This window comes from Fringilla coelebs (assembly GCF_963513975.1).
Source record: "Fringilla coelebs genome assembly, chromosome: Z".
Taxonomy (NCBI): domain Eukaryota; kingdom Metazoa; phylum Chordata; class Aves; order Passeriformes; family Fringillidae; genus Fringilla; species Fringilla coelebs.
This window is the reverse complement of record NC_140031.1, coordinates 26814732-26839597: the sequence shown is the minus strand read 5'-3', so window position 1 is coordinate 26839597 and position 24866 is coordinate 26814732. Positions and strand designations below refer to the sequence as shown.

The following is a 24866-nucleotide window of genomic DNA, read 5'->3' as shown; positions in this document are numbered from 1 at the left end:
ATGGCCCAGTCTGCACCACACTCCCATGATCTGAAACACACATCGTGCACTATTTCAGGGGAGTATCTCGTTGGGAGTGGTTCATGCTTTCACTGTTTCACAACGACACAGTAGAGAGCTCTGTAGATCCACATGCCAATGTCTAAGGGGAAATCACTAACAAAAAATGCAGAATTATCACCTCTCCTGATGTGTCCTACAGACTAGCTCCTCAATGGTAATTCACAGCTTTAGGTTGTGCCTGCCAACAATTGCAGCTTTGGTAGGATATGGCCAAGTCTAGCACCAGGAATCATCTCCCTCTCCGTAAGGTGCCTTGCTTTATGTAGTACTGCAGCTGGCATCAACTCAATAGGGCTGCTGGCTCAAGGGCTCAGCTCTCCAATCCTCAGAACCTCATTCTGCTCTGATTTAGCAAAGCCCAAGGTGTGTGAAGGATTAGGACATGCTGTAAAGATTCTGTCTGTTCCTGGACTCCAGGACAAAAGTATGAGGGAAGTGACTGAGGTTAAAAGGGGATAACTTTTTGTTTAATCCCAAGTAGCCAATGGGCAAGAGGTTTATTTATTTTAAAGGATTTGTTAATACTTCTAAGCACGCATGTGCCTGAAGTGATGTAAAGGCCCACTTTTAAATACTGAGATCTATAAATCTTTGATCTCTGTGGCAAAGTTCAGAAAGTGTTGGTTTTTTGGGGTTTCTTTGGGTCTTTTTTTTTTTTTTTTTTTTTAAATTTTCCAAACACTAAGAATCCAACAGATTCAACACGCTACAGTACAGATGTTAAAATCCTACCACAGCAAAACTGCCACTTTGTTTTTGTGGTCTACTTTTGAGCAACTCTATGCTAGTTTAGTATAGACCTGTGGAATAACACAGAGGACAACTTTTTTTGGTAAACAGACAACCAAATCTGCTTCTTAGCATCTCAAGTGGTGGCTCCTAAGTGTCCTGGCCAAGTGAAGCTCCACCAGTTTTTCCACTGACTTCCAAATTAATCAAAATTTTACTTATTAGGCAATTTGGGCTATATACCCTGCTCTCTGAATATGTGTACGTGCATGTAATAAGAGCCACAAAGGCTTTAAAAACAATCTGGCACTACCAAGATTTACCTTGAGCAGGTAAGACTGCTACTTCTGTATCCAGACCTGGACTGCGTTATTGAACAGACCTCCACTGCAGTCAACAGTCACTGAAGTCAAGCAAGGCGCAGTGAGTAGGTGCAATGCTGATAAAAAGTACAAGATACTCAGACTGGGACTTGTAGCTATAAAAAGGCAGCAAAAAGGAAATAAGCCATTCTGTTCCAATGTTTTTAATCATACAGCAATAAAATGTAGATATTCCAAGTTCAAAGAAACAAAAGCCATGTTCTTTTTGACTTAAGTATATGAGTTTCATCTGTTTGAGGCTTGAGGCTGATCCTCCCACAGTTGTTACACAGCCCTTATCTGTGTAAATAACAGTACCAGAATTGGGTCTATGACAGTTTTTAAAGACCATTCCTTAATCTAATTAACTTTTACCCTTGGGAAAGCACCTGAATACTTTTGAGCCATATGAATCTGAAAAAACATCAGCTAATATCACACAGGAAAAGCACTGAGAAGGGATCCCAACCACAGACACAAAACCTTATGTCTTCTGACACTGGTAACTGCATTGACTTTTAACTTGAGTGATCCCCAAAATTCAGTGGATTGAAAAGACTAATACACTTTCAGTGATGTGAGAAATCAGAAGGACATTCATGCTTGGAAAGTATGTATTTTCTTGTGTATACATTTAAAAAATGATCAAACTCTAAATAAGGATAAATTGGTAAGAATTTAAAACTGAGTGGTACAATTAATTTTTTTAAACTCTTTCACCTTTCTTAGGGAAAGGAAAGTGAGCAAGCATGTCAGGCCCACACACTGCTAAGGGTCATTCACTTCTTCCTAGTGCGCATACTTGTGCATCAGCACATCCTACACATTTGTGTGTAGGATGGAGAGCTAGATGCCATTGGCAGTTTGATGGCATGGGAACATCACTAAAGCATGCCTAAGTTTTTGGCATGAGAGTGGACAGGAACTGCTCTTCGTAGTACCTTCTCCTCCAAAACACTTTCCTACTGCAAATACTACTGCTGTTGCAAGCAGTGCTTTCACTCCAGGCTACACAGATCCCACATAAAGGCTCCTGAAAACCAGACTGGCCTGGGAAACCACTGGCAGTCAAGCCAAGAAGCAAGTCATGATACCTGCACACAGGGCAGAATAAGAGAAAATGGCACTGGCAGAATAAGAGAAAATTGGCATCTCCTCAGGATGCCAATTCAAACCACTAGAAGACATAAAGGGTGGCTGGCCATGCTGGCCGATTTGGTGGCTTGGAAATAACCACAGGTCAAATTCAGTTTGAAAACACCGTCCCATTTCCACCCAAGTCAAAGGTACCCTGTTACTCTCCTGTTGCCAAAAGGGCTGACTTTACCTCCCAGCATCAGACTGGCAGGCTATAGCAACTAAGGTAACACTATGGATACTGCCTGACAAAGCATTAGGTCAAAAGCCCCAAATCAACCAAACAAACCCCCAAAACAGTCAGCGCTGCAAAACCAGCCACTAGAAACCAGAGAACTATCAGAATCCTCACCTGCTGTTTCAGCAACTGGGAAGACATACAAACAAATGAGAATGGGAGAAAGCACAATTTTCCTGTTACGGAGAAAACGTTAGAATGGCAGCAAGAGTGTCAAGGTCTGTCCTGACATCGCTGTAGATGATAAGGGGGCAGCATGTGGCCTCCAAGTAAATGCATGCAGGAAGGTCAAGTAAATTTTCCTAATAGCTGCCTCTCACCTTTGGGAGTACCTAACCCTGTGTTCTTGAACAAGGGCTCAACTCCTTAAGCAGAGTTAACTAAGAAATGGTCAAAAAGAAAACCTACCTTGGTGATCCTACTCATGTGAGCGGTATTCCTGTGTGAGCGCTATTCCTGTGTGAATGCTCCATTTAAAAAGATGGAGGACTATTGACTTACACCAGGGTGCAAAAACTACTCATAAGTCAGTCATGCAACGTGTTCAGTCTCATATCCTGGTATTTGGCCCTGCGCAGATCTAAGACACCAACAGACAAGAGCCTATGGGTCTGTGGGTTCCTATTAGGCCATAGAGAAGCTTCAAGAAGAGATGAACTTGAATCAGCTGTGTTTTAAAATTTTTCTTTGAACACAAAGATTCCAATTTGCAAACCCTCAGCAATGCATGTTCCTGGAAGTCCTTTACACTTGGCGAATCCCAAATATATATTATTTCTTTTGCTTCTACTCTGTATGAACTAAATTTAAAAACCTCCAAATTGTTATCTTCTTCATTACATCTCTCTTGCACAGGATGACTGCCAGGATGAAATGGTTCTTACTGAAAATTCCCACCAACATCCACAAGTGCATAAATGCGCTATGCATTTCTGTATTGACTGTCCTTCTCCTCTGTCCTTCGGGCCTCACCACAGATCTGCACCAGGGAATAGCTTCCATGGGGATAAATCCTGGAAGCCCACTTGAAGGCAAGGGTTTCTGCTTGCTGCACCTGGTCACAACGTAGTGCGAGTGCAGACTTCTTTGCAGCAGTATGATGCGCACCAGTGTGTAAGATGAGGAGGCTGATACTAAGCAGTTTACAAGGGGAAAAAGAAAACTCAGCTATGGTTTTCTTAAAAATAAACTCCACATATTACTTTGATCAGCTGAAATGTCTTTGTGATTGTTCCTGTGATCAATCTGTAATGGACTCTTCTGTGCTGACCACAATGCAAATTGACTTGCAAGAACACAGGAGTGATGATCCTTTTCTGCTTTGCAAACTATTAACACTATGGAAATTTGTCCAGTTCTAGAAATATGTGTCTGTGGATACTTTCCTGCTGAAAAGAAGTTACAAGAACAACAAACAGAGCTGCTTTTTGATGCAAAAATAAAAAACAAGCCTAAGGACCTTGAAACAAATGCATACTCCATCTGTGTCTCTTAAACACAGGTGTAGTATTTCACTGCACTGCCCTTCTCCCCTTCTTAAACACCAACTCTTGTCACTAACATTTAAGGCAATTAGGATTATCCTGGATGCCCACAGAAGAACACATTTATTGTGTATTTTCATTTAGCATTAATTTTTGGCATTTGGAACTCAGGATAAAAGGTAAAGATCTGAATAGAGATCTTTATTCAGTATGCTTTACCATGGATTATCTCAATTCTTTTCCAGTTCATGCTTGCAGTTTTAGGAACTAAGAAGGTAGGGCTATAACTGATGTAATTAGAAACCAGAAACCGGAGAAAATATTCTCCTGTTGACTCCCTCAACTCTGGTTTCAAATTCTCTTACAGTAATACGTGAAACAATCAAATAAGAATTTCCACTTCTCGCCCACTACCAGCTAGACAAACAGATTGCTAAAATGGTACTTGGGAAGCTTAGGCTTTTTACTCAAATTCCAAAACATAGCCTGGAACTATACCAATCTTCTATAAAGCAAATGCCCTTCATGCTTGCATGCACAAACTGGAGCAGAGCAGTACTGATGGACCAACACTCTCTCTTATCACCAGCTGTGATGGTGGGCTAACTTGATGTCATTAAGCCACTGCAGCAGGCAAGGAAAGGCATAGGATCTCAGAAAACTTCAGGTGTGCTGAGGTGAGTACCCTTGCTCTGAATGACTGAAAGGCGACACGCAGAATTCAGCTGATAGAAGCTCTCTTTGTACGGCAGACATGAATGGCTACTTGCCTCTTGTGGATGTACTCACCCCAAGTGCCCACTCTACTGAGTCAGGTCCCAGCCAGGTACACCTTCATAGAAATGTCCCCAGTTTACATTCCACTGCCCCAGGACCCCTAATGGCTAGTCCTCTCAAAAAGAAAGCACCATTTTAATAATTTCTGAAAGATTTTGTGCTGGAAGACGTGAAGCAAAATGTTCTCCAGCATCTCAACATAAAGAAGGTATGTCCCATTGTTTGGGTAACAAGGTAAAACAGGCATTTCTGTAGATTGTTTTTGAGTCATCTGTACATGAAAACATTCTGTACGATCGCACATAAAGCATGGCAACCTCAGCCACAGAAGAGCTGGGATGAAGTCACAGACTTGACCTATTTTCAACTGGTAGCAAAACTACAAAGAAAGGCATAATGATTTAATGCAGAAAGTATCTCCCTTTTCCCTCCCTTGCCTACACCAGTCCTTTATTTCATCCCCTGTGTTGTCCTGGGCAAAATGCTGTGCGGCAACACGGGGAATTATAATGAAGAATAGGGGTTGTATTGCCAGTACTGCAGAAATACACATGCTTTTCCTTCAGGCTGTAACTCTTGACTAGCAGACCTACTTTTGGAGATCCTTACTTCCCTCAGATATTCAGGCTCTAGCAGAGAACCCAATGGTTTGCACTGCGTACACTGCATCAGAGTCAAAAAGGAATTTTTGAAAAACAGAAACCAGGCCACTAGCAAACCATTTAAAGATTCAAGATTAGAAAACAGCCACAGAAACATAGGAGGCGGCACTGATATCCAGCAAAGGAAGATTTAAAAAGTGGCTGCGAAGTACAGGGGGTATTTGGATATCTGTCACTAACTGAGGAGCACCAAGGAATCTCAGAGGAATGAAGTTATTTGCTTCATCATGTAACAAAACTGTGACAAAGTTGGGACCTTCAATCTCTCTATTCCTGGAAGACAGACACTACTTCTCTATTCCACACACAACACTGAGACTGATTCTCCATCAAAAAAAGATGTTCCTGGTGTGTTATACTCAGAAGACTGACAAAAGACAGGCAGCACTGAGAAAAAAATGAACTTCAAATCCACTCTTTGATTGCTTTTCTTACTCTTATAGTAATCAAATTCTAACAAGATTAAAATACAAACATATCAATCATTTCTCATGAGAAATATATAACTATCTTATCAGCTGTTGGTGCACAGGCCTAAGTTTCTATTTTGAGCATTTTATCCTGCCAGAACTGGTTTTTCATTAAATTGCTGTGTTATGGGGGCCAGAGTTTTGGAAATCTCTAGAGTGTCTCACTACTGGGCACAGTAGCGAGGCAGGTCTTAGCACCCCATATGCCTCTCCTGTGTGGTGACTTTCTGAAGCCAGATCCATGAAATGAATTGTTTTTTATAGAGGTTTGTTTAGTTTGGGCTTTTTTTTCCCCCCCATGAAAAGAGAACAAACCATTCCACAAATCAGAGCCACAAGAGGCCACACAACCATGTGAATGGTCAGCAACCCTTGAAAGCAAGGCAAGAACAGCAATGGACTGCCTACAACTCCAAATCTTAGACAGGAATCATAAAATAGTTTGGTTGGAAGGGATCTTTATGCTATCCAGTTCAACTCCCTTGCAGTGAGAAGAGACATCTCAAACCAGATCAGGTAGCTCAGAGTCCATTCAACCTGACCTTGAATGTTCCCGTGAAATGTTCCCACTTGGGAACTCCCTGGACAACCTGTGCCAGTATTTTATTACCATCATTGTAAAAAATTTCTCCCAGTATCTAGTCTGAACTTGCCCTCCTTTAGTTTAAAATCATCATTCCTTTTCTTATCTACTAAAAAGCTAGTCATGTCCTTATCAGCCCCCCTCTAACTACTGAAAGGCCCCAGTAATGCCTCCCTGGAGTCTCTTCTCCAGGCTCAAAATGGACTCATCATCCTTGTGAGACTGTTGAGGAAAGAAAGCCAGCTGAATCCTCTGTTTGTTCTGTTCTAAGTTTGCAGAAATACTTGATTTCAGCAAAAATAGTAAGTGTGCTAGATTTTTCCAAAGCAAGTTTCTATCAGAAAAATTTCCAGCCAGCTCTAAAGAAGAAAATATGGTATTTTCTCTTGGCACCCTTGAGTTCCCTCAGACACAATTAGGTGAATTCATGCTAATTTTGTGGAGACTGATTACTGTCCATCTCCTCTGGGTTCTGCATCTTCTCCTATGCTGATGACACAGGCTTTTCCATTCATTCCAAACACCACCTAACCAGCAAATAATGCCACACTGAGGTGATTGAACACGCAAAAGGCTTTTTTTGTGGGACGACTGCTGACACTGAGGGTGCAGATGGACATAGGAACTGCTTCCTGTTTCAAGGGAAGACTTTAGAGGTTCCCTTCTACATCTGTCTCCTGGACCAACACAGGAGACAACCAGGGAGTCCCAACTCCTGGGGCATATGCATCTGGGCATCACTACAATATAGCTGCCCTTGTTTTTGAAGATACATGTGTTTCAAACCTGTCTATACAAGAAGTTCCTTGTAAATAATTACCTTAGAAGCATCACTTGTCCTACCTAAAAATGCACAGCCATCTGCAACAGCTGAGGCAACAAAAAGTTTTTTGAAAAACATGGGTAATTTTAAAGCAAAGAGTACACTCAAGGCTCAGGATAATGTTACCAAGTAGCAGAGTATGTGGAGACACAAAAGGCACAAAGTTTCTCCCTTGTGTAGCTGTGCTAAACAAAAGAAACACGATTCCAAAAGCTTTAATAATCAAATAAAACCTTTCAGTGTTCAGCACAGAAATCCAAATACAACATTATTTTGGCTGAATGTCTCTCCACTCTTGGGTCAGAAAGGCTGTTAATGTTCACTAGTGTATCATGAACAAAAAAATAGTTTGTACCACACCAAGACTTGCCATGTAAATGTAAATGTTAATTCTGGTCACTTTTCCTCATATATCATGATTGCCAATGTCAATTTATTAAACAAGGATGAAATCCATGCCTGGGATCATCACTCCTAACGCTCAAAACATAATCACATAGTTAATAATAATAAACTCAGCTCTTTCAGGTTTAATAATTTCATTTTTAAAAGCACTGTCTCAGTGCAACAGTGCTGTATTACACAGCTTAAAACTTTTTTTTGGACATAACTTGCGAGCTTTTGGAAGTCAAGAGGTTACCAAACAATCTGTCAATTGTTGTTACCAAACAATCTGTCTAATGCAAGTGACCTGTTATGGTAAATACAATATATCTTCAACTTGCAAATAGGTTTATTTACTTTTAAAATTCTCTTATGATTCAACTGTCTCTGCTAGGAAGGGAGAAGACAAAGACCTGCAACTTGTAACACACTTTCAAAAGAACAGGAGGTTTGTCACAGACTTCAGCATGAGCAACACAATATTCACCTTTGACTGGGCCCAAAATTGAGTAAGAGGAAAGAAAAAGCCTTATCACTTACATCTTACAATTTAAATGAATATGCAATTAAAAAAGCCCAGAAAGCTTAAAGTGACCTAGTATTACCATGGCATTACCATTTTTAATATTAACTTCAATCTGCAAGTTCAGCAGATCTGCAGTAAAATGGTTCGACAAGTATTGATGAAATACACAACACAAGACAGGTACGTGCAGAGTAAAAATGTTGCTACTTGTTTTAAAGTGAGATTGATTCCCCCCAAAGTTTAGGAACCTTGCTGCAGTAAGTCACAATACTTGAGTAAATAGGGACAAAAACAGAACACAAAACATTTTTGAGGTAGTCAAGTAAGTTAAATGAAGTTTCACACAACATTAGGCTTAAGACAGATCTGTTGTGTTGTATTTATATTCATTTCCATGAACACAATACAAGTAATGCTGAGTTGTGTGCCATCAGCTGGAGGACATGGGCCGTGTCTAATGATGCTACTGGGGCTGCTAGCTGCATCTCCACAGGCCCAATGATGTCCTACAGCTCACCTGGTGATGCCCACCTGGTGGGAAGGTCAACCCACCAGCCAGCGTGTTCTTCCAGATCCTGACAGCAGAAGCCTTGCTAAGAGGGACCAAAACTCCTCTGAGATCACACTGGTTACAGTGTACATGCTGTAGAGCCTGCCAGTAAGGCCCAAAAGCCTTGGTTGTGTTAGCTTCCTTCGAGGGTACTAGGTCCTCTTGTGCCATCTTTCCTTACTAACACTGGAATGGGACCAAGGCGAGCCAACAAGTTTCAACACACACTTCCCTGCCCTTGCCTGGCACTCACTGAAGTCCAGATAGTGACAGTGGCAGGAAAGTCCTAAAATAACTGAAATAGATAAACAGAAATTCATCATTTTATTGTTGTCATCTGTTGTAGAGAACATTTTAAGACAGGCCTCTGGGCCCAATCCAGACCCTGCTGGCTGTATCAAAGACTGCCCACCTACAAGGAAAACACTCCAACACTCCATCTCACTTGATTTCAATAGTGCTGAATGCAGCTCTGGTTAGTAAGAAGGTGGTTTGACACTCTAAGGGCAAGGGAGGATGAAGGTAAGTGAAAACCCCAGCTCATCTCTCCTGCATCATACAGCCCTGAGGCAACCCACCACGCACATGGGGCAGTGAAGGGAGTCAAGGGCATGGGCTGCAAGAAACTTGCACAACAGAGTAACTCCATACGTGGTGCTGTTCAGGGTCAAAGCAGGGGTTTCTCCCACTCTTGAAAGACAGAGAAGGCAGTCCTACTCCCCACATACACAGCAGTTGAAGGCAGAAAGAAAAGCAGATTAAATGGTCCAAGCTGGAAAGTTCAGAGTCACAGTTACAGAGGTCAGCTCCACAGCTGAGAAGGGGCAGTTATTTTCAAACCCTCCTGTGAGCCTTTTAAACTACAATTAGGCAGTGGCATATTCATTTCGGGTAGTCCCACAGAACTAATGTACCCACCTAACAGGAACACACCAGGTTCCTCTTAACAAGCCAGTGTCATTTTACTCTGATGTGGACTCTTTGCACAAACCCTCGTGCAGTGTTCATGCCTTTGAAAAGATTAGAGATTCAATCCACAAAATTAAACATCCTGAAAGCACTTGTGATTCAGGGAAGCACTGGGGCAAGATGTGTTGGTAAAGATAGCTTTACAAACTAGAAGTTCATATTTATCCAAGGGAGGAAACAGCAAAAACTAACATGAGTGAAGTCTTGGATTTAGAATAATACGAAAAATGCTTACTGTAGTTACAGATATACAGCTATCTCAAATCTGCCTCAAAAATGAAATTTATCAAAATGTGTTTCATAAACCCAAAATCCAATACAAAAACAGTCACTAAAACAGTGTAAACAGGTGCTCCAGGGTGGGAAAACAGAACCCTCCTTGCAGGGACTGCGATTGCTTGGAGACAGAACTTGAAAGGCAAAATGATTTATAAACAAATGGGAGAGAGCTCTCATTGATTTTTCTTTTCCTTTTATGTCCAGAAAGGAAACAAAACTACTGGCCAACTGGACTTAGAATGTTCTTTTACTTTCAGCAGTCTAATACATGATTAATACTATGCTTGGAATAAATAACCAACCTGCACACAGCCTAGAGGGTGTGATTTAGACTTCAGACAAATCTTCAACTTGAGAAATCTAATTGATTTAACAGATACTGTGAGTCACACATCAGGCACAGAGCTTTGAAACTGGCACTGTAAAATTATGAAAAAGCAGGCAATAAAAGTGCAAATATGCAAATGCCAATGTTAAAGAAGAAACAAAATCAAAATTGTTTGGTTTATTTCAATATAAACTACAGTGAATACTCTATAACCTGGCTCCCATTTTTCCCTCATCACTTAGTAAAATGAATCCTCCCAAGAATTAAGTCTTCAATTCCCAACATAATTCAAAAGCAATCTCAAGATTTTGTCAGACTTTAAAGAAAAGTGTATTTCAAAAATAAACACTCCCCCCAGTCCCATCAAACATTTTTTAAGGGAGCTGCAATCCACACACAGAGGCCGTGAGCTTTTCTTCCATCAGCCTGTGGGTACCAAGTGCAGAACCTTTAGTAGCAGAGGTGGGGGCACACTGTAGGGAAGGATAGGGAGGTGCTGGCATTTGCTGCTGCTGCACCAGTGTGTGTGTGCCTTGACACAACAGGAAATGTGCTCAGCAAAAGGCAATCAGTGGACAACCACCCTAGCGGAAACCACCAGGTCTCTTTGGTCTTCTCCTTAGAACACCAATAGCATTAAACATGGTCACTCTCCTAACTATAGAGAGCAGAGCTGAGTCTCTCTCCTATTATGATTATTCACAATTGGCATTAATATTTATATATTATCATAATTTACACATGTGGAAGCAGCGAGGGGAAGTAAATACTTTTATGTACACAAAACAAGTTCACTGGTTTGGCACCAGTATAGCATTACAAGTCTGGTATTTTTCCATTTTTCTGGTGCAGGAACATTTTGTCTTGCTCTTTGTGTGTTCTCAGTACTGCAGACTACCAAAATGTCACAAGCAGAAAGCAGCTGTAACACTGGCATGTCTGATCTACTTCAACAAGTTTGGAAGAAATGAAATGTAATATATTATAGCCTATTTATGTCTGCAACAATTACCCTTCAAAACCCGAAGGAGAACAATGTAATTGAAGGTACATGCCTTCTTCCCTGCAGAAACCTCAAACAGCCTCAGGCAAGAGCCAATACAGATGTAGTACAAGGCATTAAGAGTGTTGGATGCTGTAGCTAGCAATTATCCTGGTATTTAAACAAATCTATCGCTCATCAGGAAAGCGTTTAGTGCAGTAGTCAGAGCGAGACAGGCTGACACGGAGCACAGCTACTTAACTGTCCCCTCCAGCGATTACACTTGCTCAACTGAGAGTCATGTCAAATTAAACAACTACACATTGACTTTTCACTTCTATAAACATTAAGGTATGATTGACAATTCTTGGATGCTATAAGGTACTGTTAGCTAATTTGTAGCACAGTTTTTCCCCCATATCCTGAGCCAGTTCTCTTGGACTATTTTTACAGCGCCCCTTAGATAACATCTGCTTTGGCTTTTTGAAGGGTCACCATAATAAAAGGTCATTGCCACCATGAGACCTTTGTGTGACAAAATAAAATAAAATTAAGTGACTTGACCTGGTCTACAATGTAACATTTTTTTCTCTTAGTCCTGGCCCACACTTACCCATTTAACTCAAATTTGGAGATGTCTGGACAGCAACAGTTAGATGCTAACACTGCAGTAAATACTGTTACTGTGGCATCTAGAATATTTTTTCTAATTCCTACCCTAAGTCATGGAGATTTCTTTGGTCTATGTAAGCAGACACTGCAAGAGGAAGGAATCACCTGGCAGAATGGGAAATTAAATTATAAGCTCTACAGAAGTGTTCTGAGTAAATACTCATAAAGACCTCAAGCTTCCTGATGCCATTAGAACACCCCAATGGCAGGGCACCACTTACTAATATCTGAAGGCTGCAACTTAGTAAAGTTACCAGAAATTAAGCAGATACATAAAGCAGTCAAGGTTGTGAAGAAATACACCCCTTTGATTTTATATGCAACATTGTGCTGCCTAAAACCACTATGATATACATGACAGCTTTACTATCTATCCCACTAATTCAAGCCACAAAAGTAATGGTGTCCAAACTTTCCCCCCTCAAAATAAAAGGAGTAAAAAAACCTACAGAAATAATACTTAACACTTTTACTACCACTGCTGTCATCTCCTCCCTATCCTCTACACTTCCTCCTCCCTAAGAAACCTCAACAGATTTGTTAAAGCCTCTGCTAAAGAAGTAGGTGGGATTAATACTGTATCATTAAGCTAATTATGAATACAAATAAGGCTAGAATGCTACTGGTAAACCTGGAAGCCTCTATACTTAACATGATTAGTGAATCTGAAGCTTTACCTTTGTTTTGGCTGTGGCAGACTAGAAGATCAATTTCACAGTGTTGGCTTTTTCAGATAAATGTAACAAATAAATGAAATGAAATTAGAACTAAAAAACACACTTGTGAAAACTGTTCTGAGCTAGAAAAGTACAGTTTCACTGCAGTATTAGCACTTAAAACAAAAAAAAAGTGTAGAAACTGAAAATAGGTGAGGACAAATTAAGTGTAGCTATCTCTCCTGTCTGGTAGTAAGAACTGCAGTCCCACTCCTTTTTCCACTTCTGAACTATATTTAATACCTGAGCACAGGTCTCAGAAATCTAAAATTAAATTTAACAGTATTTCAGATATATCTCCCCCTCTGGTTGAAAAGTCAGGCAATAATAAAACCAAAAGACTTCAGTGAAGATTCCAGAAAACAACATCTTTGTTTCAACCTCAGAAGATAAAGCAGTCACAGCACTGAAGACAGTGAAATATAACTTAATTCACAGGCTTTGCAGAACAGCACTGAAATAAAACCCCACAAAATCATAGGAAGCATGTAAAAACTTCACTGTCTGTCTCAAGTATTTTCTTTCTTTTTAATCTGTTAACTACCACCAAAGTACCTAACTTTTACTGAAGCAAGTTATTATCCTTGTCTGTAAGGCCAACCAGCACAGCGTGCTTTCCACTTTATACAGTTATTACTGCTTAACTCCAGAGGTGTTTCTCAGACCACCAGCTGCCCAAGACAGCACATTTATCTCCAAAGACTCAGTCTCAACTTACTGATACATAAAGTATCTTGGTTGTATTTTGCACTAACTTCCCACTTAGGTAATTAGACAAAGGCACCTACTATTTTATCCTATTCTCTTGCGTCCACACTGCAAAGTGAAAGGACTAACACAAGCAAGGAGAACATGACCAATCCCGGCACACAGCCAGGTGTACAGTAACTTCTGTAGTTTCTGTATTTTAAAGCTTCTGCCTAAGTTTTCCCCAAATCTTCTGCTCAAAGCTTCACCTTCCAAGCTCTAGGAGACATTCACAAATAAAAAACCCACAAAAACCAAACCTCTTCAGCTCTGTTCAGTGGTTACCAGCCAACTGCATCATCTCTACTGTAGATAGAAAACTCTTTGAAAAAAGAATTTTTTGAAAGGAAATGGCTACTTCACTGAAGAGGTAACACTAAAATGCAGCACTTTAACAAAATACTGAAATACTTAGTAAGAAACAGCAAACAGCATAATCATAAGACAGGGTCCTGTCAGAGAAATCTGTGAGCATATGCAGTCTTTGTATACTGAATGTGCGCATATGTGTATCTACATATCCATGTATATCGATCTAGGCACCCACACACAAGTGCAGGTATGTGTAGATTATATATATTATATATATAAAGCTAACTTTCAGTCCTCAGAAAACAAAAGCTATCCCCATATAACAGCCAAATTCCTACATAACTCAATTTCGACATCTCATCTGGTGTGAACTGCACTCATTCCTAGTGTAAACCCCAGCGCGCTCTGCAATGATATACTGTAATGTCACATCGCAATCTGGATTTACTATAAAGGGCTGCTGACGAGTTTCAGAGCAGTAAACATTGCTGCGAGGTGTATTTCACACTGAGCTGGTTTTTATGAAGAACACTTCACCGCCCAGCCACGGCACCCAGATGATGAATGGTGAAAGATGCATGACAAGCTTCATCATTGTTTGTAAATCTTAACTGTTCCTGCTCACTAACTCTGCAGGCAATTTTCAAAGACAGCGGCCGACAGAAGGACAGCACAGCTTTCCTGAAGGTTATTCAACTTGTACTTGGCCTGAGCTATGCCTGTGAGGAGCACTGGAAATAAACTCGTTGGCTACACTGAATCATAGAATTAAAAGCGTCTGATGAGCAGGCACACTGACGGTTGCCAAATTAAGAAAGCCAGTTAAGTAGCCTTGGTATCTGTCCCCTACCCTGCCCTGCAGTATCGCATGCATCAAGTGCAGGGAACGTACATCACTATTATTTACACATGCAATATAAATACGTATATTTATAAGCAGGCAGAATTAATTATGGGCTGTCTGGTCCTGCTCCCACATGATGATTCCCTGTTATCCTGTGCAGTTACACGTAGCGCTGCAACATCCTCCAGCAACTTTGCCCATTGCTTGTAGGAAAGCTAATTCTCCTCTGTCAGAAGTGACAGGGGAAAGGAAAAGACAGAAAACCACTCATAGCATGCAAGCATGGCAATGGGAACAGATGCAACCCTTCTCTGTTCCCCTGAGATCATTCAGGGAGCAGCACCATGGACTGCAACAACCAGTTGCCAAGAGTCACAGTTCAGCTCCCTGCAAGGGGAAAGCCCAGTCTACACTACAGAACCTTAGAATAATTCCTTTTCTTTTCCCTTTTCCTTTAGAGCTCTTCTGCTAGAGTCTCTCACAATCTGCTTTTTATAAGCAGAAAAAGCTGCAGAAGAACTAGCTCAGATGGAGACTCTCACCTGAACTGCAAAACAGGCATGAACTGCAAGGTGCTCTTGAGAGGCTCTCCCACACTGAAAAATTATGGCTAAATACAGAGTTCTCTCTTCTCTTAACCAGACAAGTTACAAGGATGCAATTGCACATTAAAGCAAAGCAAATAGGTGAGTGGTATCACTGTTACAATTACAAATCATGCCTAGATAATCACTATTGTCCTGACAAGACATCTTCATTTGTTCTATCACTTTATGGAAAAGCCTGATAGTTGATTTCTACCAATTTCTGTCACAGTGGGAAAATTTTTGTATCCAGAGGTAATAAATTTAGAGCACCAAAGCCATACCAGCCGTAAAAGAAAGCAGCTCAACTGACAGTGTTGATTTTTTTCAGTGAAGGACCCAACATCCTTTGAAGCATGAAGAAAAATCCCACACAGCCTCATCAGCTATAGTAACATCCAACATGTAACATAGAGAGCAGCTCATACATGCACAAAGTCCAGGGGTGCAGTGGGTATAAGCCACTGGTCTCACAACATATGGCTCTAAAATGCTTGTAACTGCAGAAGGCACTGAGAAACCTTCCCCTGCCAAGAGAATGTGAAGCAGAAGAGGGAAGGTGTTGAAGGAAAGCTAACAGAGCCATTATGTATTCCAGGATAGCACCCTGGCAGGCACACAGAGAGATGCTGATGCACTGTGCAGGATCCAGTGCTGCCAGGGTGGCACCGCTCTCCCACTGCTGGCTCTCTGCTGCCCGCTCAGCAAGGCTTTCCCAATGGGGATTGATGGGACATCGCAAACTTCTTTTCACAGAAGGAAAACTGAAGAAGTAGAGATTTTGGCAGTACACATAAAATTATTGCTCTGGATCTGGCACATGCCTGGGCCAAGTGTATCACTGATTTAAGTTTCTTCAGAATAGAAGGACTTTTTTCAAACCTTTGTTTTACCAACTCAAAGCCTGAAACTCATAACAAAATGCAGGCTTCAATTTCAAAAACGCTGCATCCTTCGATCCACACAACATACTAAACAATGGAAAAATACATCCAATGAAGAAAAACTCAGTTTCTCTGACAACTATGCATGCGCATGTGGTTTTGCAGGTGTGGGGGGACAGGATACCATGGGCAACTGCTGAGGGTTCAGGCTGTCCCACTTCCCCTTGCTAGGATGATAAAAAATGAAAGCATTCCCACACAGTCTCCACGAGAGCTTAAAATTCCTGCTAGGGGATGCTAAAGCCTCAGTCCAGAAATACCTATGTTTCCACAAATACAGGTGAAAAGCCTTTAAAAATACAGTTTTTTCCTACTACTCTGGAGGCAGGGACAGGGGCTGCTCCCAGATCAAACAGCAAGGGTTTGTCAGTCGCCCTGACATGAATCAGCAAAAGCCGCGAATCAGAAAAAAATAATGAAAGAAGCCTGCAGCCATTCAATGCAAAGCTGCTCTTTGTGCTTTTGAGTGAGCATAATATAAATGTTGCATTTAGACAAGAAACTACTAAAATGAGTCTTTTAATCAGGACTGAATTAAAGAAGAATGCAAAAAAAAAGTTCTTATTACTTTATTTCTAGGAATTCCTATCAGACCTTATAAACTGATTTAAGATTGCTCTAATCTTCACTAATACAACCTCATTTCTAACACAGGCCAGTAATTTATAAAAAGACTTCCATACACAGAAAAATGAGCTTATACTGAATACATCTTACATTATCAAATATATTTTGACAGCTGCCGTTACAATCATTGAAATTATCAAGTATGATTAATACCGTCATGAATCAGGATTAGAAACCCTATTAGTTTAAAAGATAAAAAAAGGCCATGCACAACAACTGTCTGTTCAGCTACACCCAAAATTCCAATTTTTAATGAAAATTACATGTTAAAAAGTCATCTGCCTAAAGAGATCCATAAAACATTGCAATGTGCATGCAAAATAATTAAGGCATGCAGAAATATAACAGAAAATCCTCTCACTGTAATCAGTGCCAAAGGGAAGCTGCATGCAGCATAGCTACTGAAGACTGTAAGAAGCAGAAATGAGAATGCACAAAAAATTAAACAGCTGCCCCAAGTTCAAGTGATCCACTTGAACAAACTGTTGAACATCTACAGATTTAGATCCTTACCCCTTTCTTCTTATTTGGTGTTATCTCAAAATCTATTGCTAAGAGTTTGACGTAAAATGATAGTGGAAACTAGTCTTGACTTTTCAGCAAACACTACTTGCTCCTTCATCATTAAGGACAGATATTCTTGAGTAGAGGTCACTTTTTAAGCAAAAGATGCACAGACAGACACACATACATAACACACAAGCTAAATACTGACAAATTTCTGGGAGCAAAATTTTATCCTCCCCATATATTCTGCTGCTGAAAGCCTTCCAAATTCAAGACAATTTCTGGTATGGTCTCTGAAGAGGTGCACAGAAAAGGAGTAGAAGTCTGTCTCACACCTGAGAACACCTGGACCGCCTGGAACGGAAAGAGTTACTCTTCAATTTGGTCAACTTGGCTAGCCCACTGACAAAAGATAAGTTGGGCTATTTGCTATAGCTGTTTCCCACTTCCTAAGCACTTTATTAGTATAGCTTTATCAGTGCATCTTCCCAGCTGGCTGCAAATTAAAGAGTGGACGGAGGCAAGGCTTTTTGCTGTTCTTTAGGGTAATTTCTCAGCCATATCAAACCAGCCTGCTTTGTCTGCAGTTCCATCTTTCTAACTTCAATTCTTGCAGAAAGCAGCTCAGATTCAGGGAAATGGTCTCAGTGACCTTTTGCTTACCAGGACTTCTTAACCTCTCTGAACCTACAGCCAGGTGCCACCTGTGGCTCTGAAGTTACTTACTTGTTTGTCATGGCATTAACTTCTAGGACATACATTCAGGCAAAATTAAGATATATAGGAGGCTGCAAAAAGTTTTGGTATACAAAAACCCAGCTGGAAAGAAAACATCCAATCTTTGCATCTCTCAAGCATGTTTCTGGGGCACATAGCATTCCTTGCATTCCAGCAATGCTTTTGTCAAAGTGAAACTTTTTATCTTAAGCAGGGAGATTGCTTCTAACATGCCCTTTCTTGCAGAACTACTGGAAGAGGCTCTTTACAGAGCTGCTCCAGTTTGGCTGGGCTTCTCCCATGGTCAGTACTGTTGTTGATACAGCATCCAGGCACAGAAGCAAGGCTGAGTCTCTAAATGCAGATTCCGGAAACGTCTGCGTCGCTTTCATTTCCACAACTGTAAAACTGGGTATACCTACTAGATGAATTCTAGAAAAGACTGTGAAAAGGTGTTTTAGTGCTGAAGTAGTTATGCTGACACAGAAAACCTGTCACCAGAAATGTTCTTCAGAAAATGATGTTTGCTTATTTACACAAAACTGCTGATATTTTCTGCATTAAAACAGTCTTTTTTTACATGTCTTTAGCAGAACTCTCACACTCCTGCTTCATGTTTAGGATGCAAACACAACACTGCTCCAGTGCTTCATTCCTTGTATTTCCAACACTCAGGACACTTAGGACATGAAAATAAAAAATTCAAAACTGTCCAGCAGCTGGAATGCAATTTTAAATGCAAGACATTTTTTTCACCATAGATAATTACACCATAGTTATGGTGTAATTATCTCAACATTTCACACAATGACGACAGAGAGGAGGTTTCACTCCATGCCAACCTTAAGACCAGGCAACTGCTCTAAAATCTGAAGTGCCTGCAGATAGAGGGATGTTTATCCTTTGCATTTTTCTAATTGAATGGTAAATTTTTCTGCCACTTTCCCAAACCTGGTAAACACTTTCATACAGATAAGCAAATGCTGCACTTTCATGCAGTGTAAACAGGACCCAGAGTCAGGCACATGCCTTGCATGTGCCTTCTTACTCTCTCAAACCAAGGTTTTGCACAGGTTACTTCATAAATGCTGGAGAGGCTTACTGAAAATCAGTGGATGGAGTTAAGACTATTCTGGGTAGTGTGCCAAACCTAAGAAGCTTCATTAAAAAAAAAAAAATCAACAAAACCACCCAAAAAACCAACAAAAAACCAAACCCAAAACAAACCAACCAAAACAAACAAACAAACAAGCATGCAGCTGTCCTACAGGAATCAATGGGAACAAAGTATTTGGCTTTTGGAGACTAAACACCCTGTTGTGTCCCACTCTCACTTCCCCAGTTCTCAATTTGTCTTCCAAAACTACACTTTTCCATTTAAATGCATAAGATTTGACAACCTTCTCATATGTATTTTCCTCCCATTGCTTCTGCAGAAAAAAGAGAAGGAAATATTTTGCAGTACTGAGTATGAAATCCCCCTCCCACCTAGAAATTACTGCCTAAAACTTAAAACTTGGTGACCTAAGGAAGCCCTCTAAAAACATCTTTTGCTGTTTGTCACTGGTTTATCAACTTTTTCTCCCTTTTTTTCCCACTTTCTGCTGAAATGGCAGCAGCTGTGCTTAGCTGGAAGCAAAACATGTTACTTGGAAACACTTCAGACTGCAAGGAGAGTGACTTGATGGTATTTTGCCACTCAGAAAACACCAGCCCATTACTATGTGCAAGACACTGTAACCTGCCATGATGGTCCTGTACACATGCTAGAAGCTTCCAGAGGTCTTCACTTCGTTGAAAGAAAGAAAGTGTAGCCAGTTCATTTCTCATCCCTTTTACTGTAACTGGTCTAAGCAGGCAGTTAACTTACCAGAACAAAATTAGTTAATGGTCTCACTCAAACACCACGACAACACATGAACTGTCAAAGCCTCTAAAATGCTGAAGCTGCAGCTGAAGTGCAGGTAACAGACTGTACATGTGTGCAGTAAGACCACTGCAGATTTTGTGCCTGGAAATTTAACAGCAATTTTTGCTAATGATGCACATTTCGGATGTTTTGAAAATGTGGCTAAAACCTCAGTTTTTTATTTTGACTTGCAGCTCTTCCAAGCACACTGTCACTCTTCTGCAAAATTTCTGGCTTAGCAATACATAAGTCTTCACAGTAGTCTTAAAAATATAATCACAGGTTTGCTGCAGGAGTTTAGGTGAAGTTTTACAGTCTACATTATGTAACAAATTAAATTAGATGATCCTAATGTTCCCTTCTGGATCTAAAATCCATCAATACATACTTTAAAAAGAAAGGAAGACTCTGAGCATGATTATCACTTCAAACATATAAAAGGAATGAATAAAGTATGATTTGCTTTTTTTAAAAAGCACTAGAGTTGTCTTTAGCAAGTAGCAATCCCTAACCCTGCAGAAACATGTCACTTAAGCTTCATAACAAAGGAGTCAGGCACTGCAAGGACAAGACAGAAAGCTCAGCCAACGATCAACAGAGAAATACTTAAGAATGTATCTTTTGTAGGAGACAGCAACTGCAACATGGGAAGGTCAATACTTTGGGGAAATGACCCACCCTCTTTAATACACACGATCACCCAGCACTCACAAAGGTGACAATACAGAGGCAACAACCCTCTAACCCTCTCAGTTCCGTGAAAAGCACCAGAAGAAAAATGTCACGGAAGAGTAAATAATATATTGTGCTGAGGATATTCTTTTGTCTGGAGACAGAAAAAGTAAAAACAACTCCTCCAAGAACATGCCTAAGAAAAAAGAAGATGCTTCTAAGAAACCTGCTGGCTATGATCCTGCTCACAGGTTCAAATTTCTTCCAAAAACATTGGTGCCTCTTTCACCCACTAGCTCCCTGCTATGGAAAAACACTTCTTCAGAGTCTGGAAAATGCTGCTTGATCTCAGTAAATTACATCTCACTGCTTGTCGGTTTCTGATTGATGGTGTAACTTAGGGAACAATATCTGTGTGTGGAATAGTGTCTGGAGAAGCAGTCAGGGATTATTGAAAATACAGTATTTATGCAGTTTAAAAATCAGTGGAACATTACGTACAATTTTTTTCTAGAGTGATGAAAAATTACTGAAGTGCATTTGGGAACAAAGGGTATAAGGTCTTTTGTCTATTTTTAAAAACACTTGGCTGGTAAGACCTCTTAGTGAGTTAGTAGTGATGGATGCAAGAAAAAGTGTCAACCGCAGTTGAGCATAAAACCAACTGCTTCTCCAACCAATGGGCATAAAGGAAGACGTCACTGTTCACTGGTGGTTAGAAAAGAAGGAATAAAATAAAGTTGAAGAAAAGAGAAGGAAAATGAACCAAGGATCACTGATTTCTCTAAGCCATTTAAAACTACTGGAGAAGGAGGAAAAGTCTAAGGTTTCATCACACCATATGTTGTTTCTTCATCTATCTAACATGCCACAGTTAGTTGGAAGACTTTGAGAAACAGCCACTATGAAAGAACAGCACCTCATCAACAGAAATGATTCTGGAGTTAGTGAATACAAGGGTTCAGTGCTGACTTACACAAGCCACAGGTATGACTTTATACACACTTCACCTTCCAAAACATCACTTGGATCTCTAAGATCCTGTCATGACATAACCACATGACACAACTGAAAGAGACACCAGGACTTCATCCACAGAAAGACTGAGAACTATTATGGAACCTACACAACATACATCCCTCCACCAGAAAGAAAGAGAAGACTAATTTCAATGAAGAAGGAAACAGAAGCAAATGAGGATGGATATTATCAGTGCTGTGACTCAGTGAAATAAAAAAACCAAACAAAACTAACCCATGAAAACTTGGTAGGTGTAAAGTGAATGACAAAAAATACTTCCCACAGAGCATATAAAATTAAACTGCCAAGTTCACTGAGTGGTACAGAGAAATGAAAAGCTTATTGTCTTGGCTCAGGATACCTTTGAATGCTGGAGAGTGTCAAGATTTTTTAATCTGTTTCTCTTATTTCTCCAGCATCAACTACTAACCTGATTCAGCAATGGAGAGGCAGCTCAGTGGAGTTGGATTACTCCAGCAGAGCCATGTTAACACCTGTGTTAGCACTGTCTGCTATGGGAGCAAGGGAACAAGGAAGTGCAAGAAACAGTGGCATAACCACAGGGTAAATCCACCAGCGCTGGAAATTATTGAGGATTACAGTAATCCTTAGGAGAGCCTGAAACACAATATGGAAAGAAAGATTTATCTGCAGCAGTTTTAAATTAAGTAACATGGTATGATGAGTTTGAAAAAAAAAAACCCAGAAGCAAGTCTGCAAACAGCTTCATTATATGGTTGGGATGCAGGAGTAGTTCCCACCTGCGGTTCAGAAAGGATGGCAAAGGCTCAGTGGGAGGCCTGTGAAAAAAATCACAGCATTTCGAGAAGAAAGGTAATTCTGAAGTTGGAGCACAAATTGTTATTTACTCCTGTGAGTGAGCCAGGTGGTAAGCACCAAAGAAGCACCTCAAATGCTGTACAGTTTTAAGAGACATACCTAAGTGCAGAAGGTACAACTGATTTGACTCCTGAACAATGAGGCTTCTAAGTGCAAGACTACATGACTGCACACCACCACTACAAGCCTTCCAGAAGTCAGCCACTATCTTTAAAACAGCTGCCTGATGATGCTTAGCTTCCTTCCCAGCAGCAATCCACGCCTCCTGGGTGTAGGTCCAAGGCAAGGTGGTGACATGCGACCAGTGGGTGCACTTACCTCTCGATTTTGACTCTGAGGAGGAGGGCATGTCCTCAGAGGTCAGGATTTGGGGGAGGCACATGGGAGCGCCAACCCCCTGTCCCAGGTAGGAAGCAGGTGGGTAGTAGGAACACATGCGGTACTGGGAGCTGACGGCGTGGTGTCTCTCCATGCCCTTCACCTGTCAGGACAGAGAAATGCAACAGCAGCCTGTGAAAGTGAAGCTCCAGTGCCATGGGGGCACCCTGCTACTCCTCGCCCCCACCCCTCCATGGCTTTGAAGGAGGTCACAGTGGGTGCATGAGAAGTAAAATTCTGACATGCTAGCCTTGGGGTTTTGATTTGGTGGCTTCACAGTCTGCCCACATTGACCAGTTACAGGTGGTGTGGTGTGAGATGTGACCCAGCAGCAGCAGACCTTTGGCTGTTTTACCTTACTGCAGATGGAGATGCATTTGGAACACAAGAAAGTACCCTTTACTGCAAGCAACTTCCTGCCAAGTCCCCAGCTTATGGCACATTCAAGTGTATACACCTGACCAATGTCAGAGGTGAAGTGTCCATCCAGCTTCTACACCTCCACAAAGACTAACCCATCTCAGACTGCTGGTAACTGCTCTGCCAGGGACCTACTGGGTGGCTAAGGAGGACAGTCCTATTGACCAGCTCTCACAGGATCTGCTCCATGGCACTGAACAGTGCTGTGCCCAAACACAAGCACACTGTTTTTCTTACAATACCATAAGATGGGAAAAATATTTTCTGGAGTTACTGAAAAAAAAGCAAGTTGTGTTTAGACTACACAAGAAGCTGGCTGTGAAGCCACAACTGGACACTAGTGAGCAGGTCTGCCATGTCAGCACAGAACCAACTGGATAACCCTTTTCCCTTCCACAGCCTGCAGCAAAGTGGCAACACTCAGAAATCAAAGCTTTTCTACTACAGTGCCCTGATATCATCCAAACTGATCTCCTCAGAGGAGTGGTAATGGTTTCTAAGATTTGTGTTTTATGAGAGAACTAACAACTTAACATTAGTTTTTACAAAGACCTACAAAGCCCACTGCAACAAAGCCCAACGCAACATGCCCTCCGTGCTCCAAAAATGCAGCCGAAACATGAAAGATAAGACTAGTTGGCTTATCTAAGTTACTCTGGGAAGTGAATGACTGAAAGACAGAAAGTTTCTGGGCAGAGACAAACTGTCAGAGTTTTGTAGTCAGTAGCAGTGCCAACAATAATGCACATCCAGCCACGCCATTACACATGCCTGAAAGCTTTTTCAGCTAGGCCTGCCTGCTCCACTGTAGTCCCTGGAGCCCTGCCCCTCAGCCCTCCCCAGACTGCAAAGCTCAGAGCCAGGGAGCAGGGGAGGCTGGGCATGCACCTGCTGTCCCAGACAGCAGACCCATGCCAGCACACCTACAGGGTGTGGTCCTGGCAGTAGGAGCCACCAGCACTTCCCAGAACCACTCCACAATGCCGTCACCCCTTGTTTTCCAAGGGGAATTCCCTATAAGAATTCCATATTTCATTTTCATATGCCTAGCTGCAAATAATGTGGCCCAAGCCACATAAAATCCTCTTGGTGCTCTCTGAGGCATGTTTTCAGTGAGATTAGGTGCACAGAGAGAGAATGGTGGCTGTTTACAGGAAGCAAAGTGCACTTCTGCCTGACTTCTGACAGCAGCAGAGTTGCATATACTTACACATGTACTGAGGGACTTGCTTTTAGCCTGTGAAAGTTAAGAGTTTTTCTCCGATAAATTAAAGCAATACTTAAAATTTTTGTTTTTCTACCTTCACATGCAGAAAAAGTTCAACAAGCACTGAAGTTTCACCTGGAGTAAATAGCAAATTGCTCTTCAAAAATTTAATGAGTCATCCTGAGGAAGTCTGAACTCAACCACTGACATTGCTTCTCCTCTTCTGACAAAGGGCACTCTCCTTTTTGGAAACAAGATTCCCCCAACAAAACATCGCCCAAAAGCACAGTCCATAGGGCATTTTGAATCTGCACATCTGCAAAGCTCAACAGCTCTGGAAGTACTGGGAAATAAAAAAAGTTAGCCAAATGTTCTTCATCTGCTGTCTTGCACATAGTTCCCGT

The 24866-nt window shown here is 41.1% G+C and overlaps 1 protein-coding gene across 1 annotated transcript in view; it reads right to left on the bottom strand.

Moving 5' to 3' along the window:
- Positions 1-24866, bottom strand: part of DMRT1 (doublesex and mab-3 related transcription factor 1) — a gene marked incomplete at both ends in the record, with an annotated part of 58092 nt that overhangs the window by 2349 nt on the left and 30877 nt on the right. The window contains one exon of the mRNA XM_084224856.1: positions 22776-22938. Within this exon, the coding sequence (XP_084080982.1) occupies positions 22776-22938 (163 nt within the window). The remainder of the gene's footprint in view (positions 1-22775; positions 22939-24866) is intronic.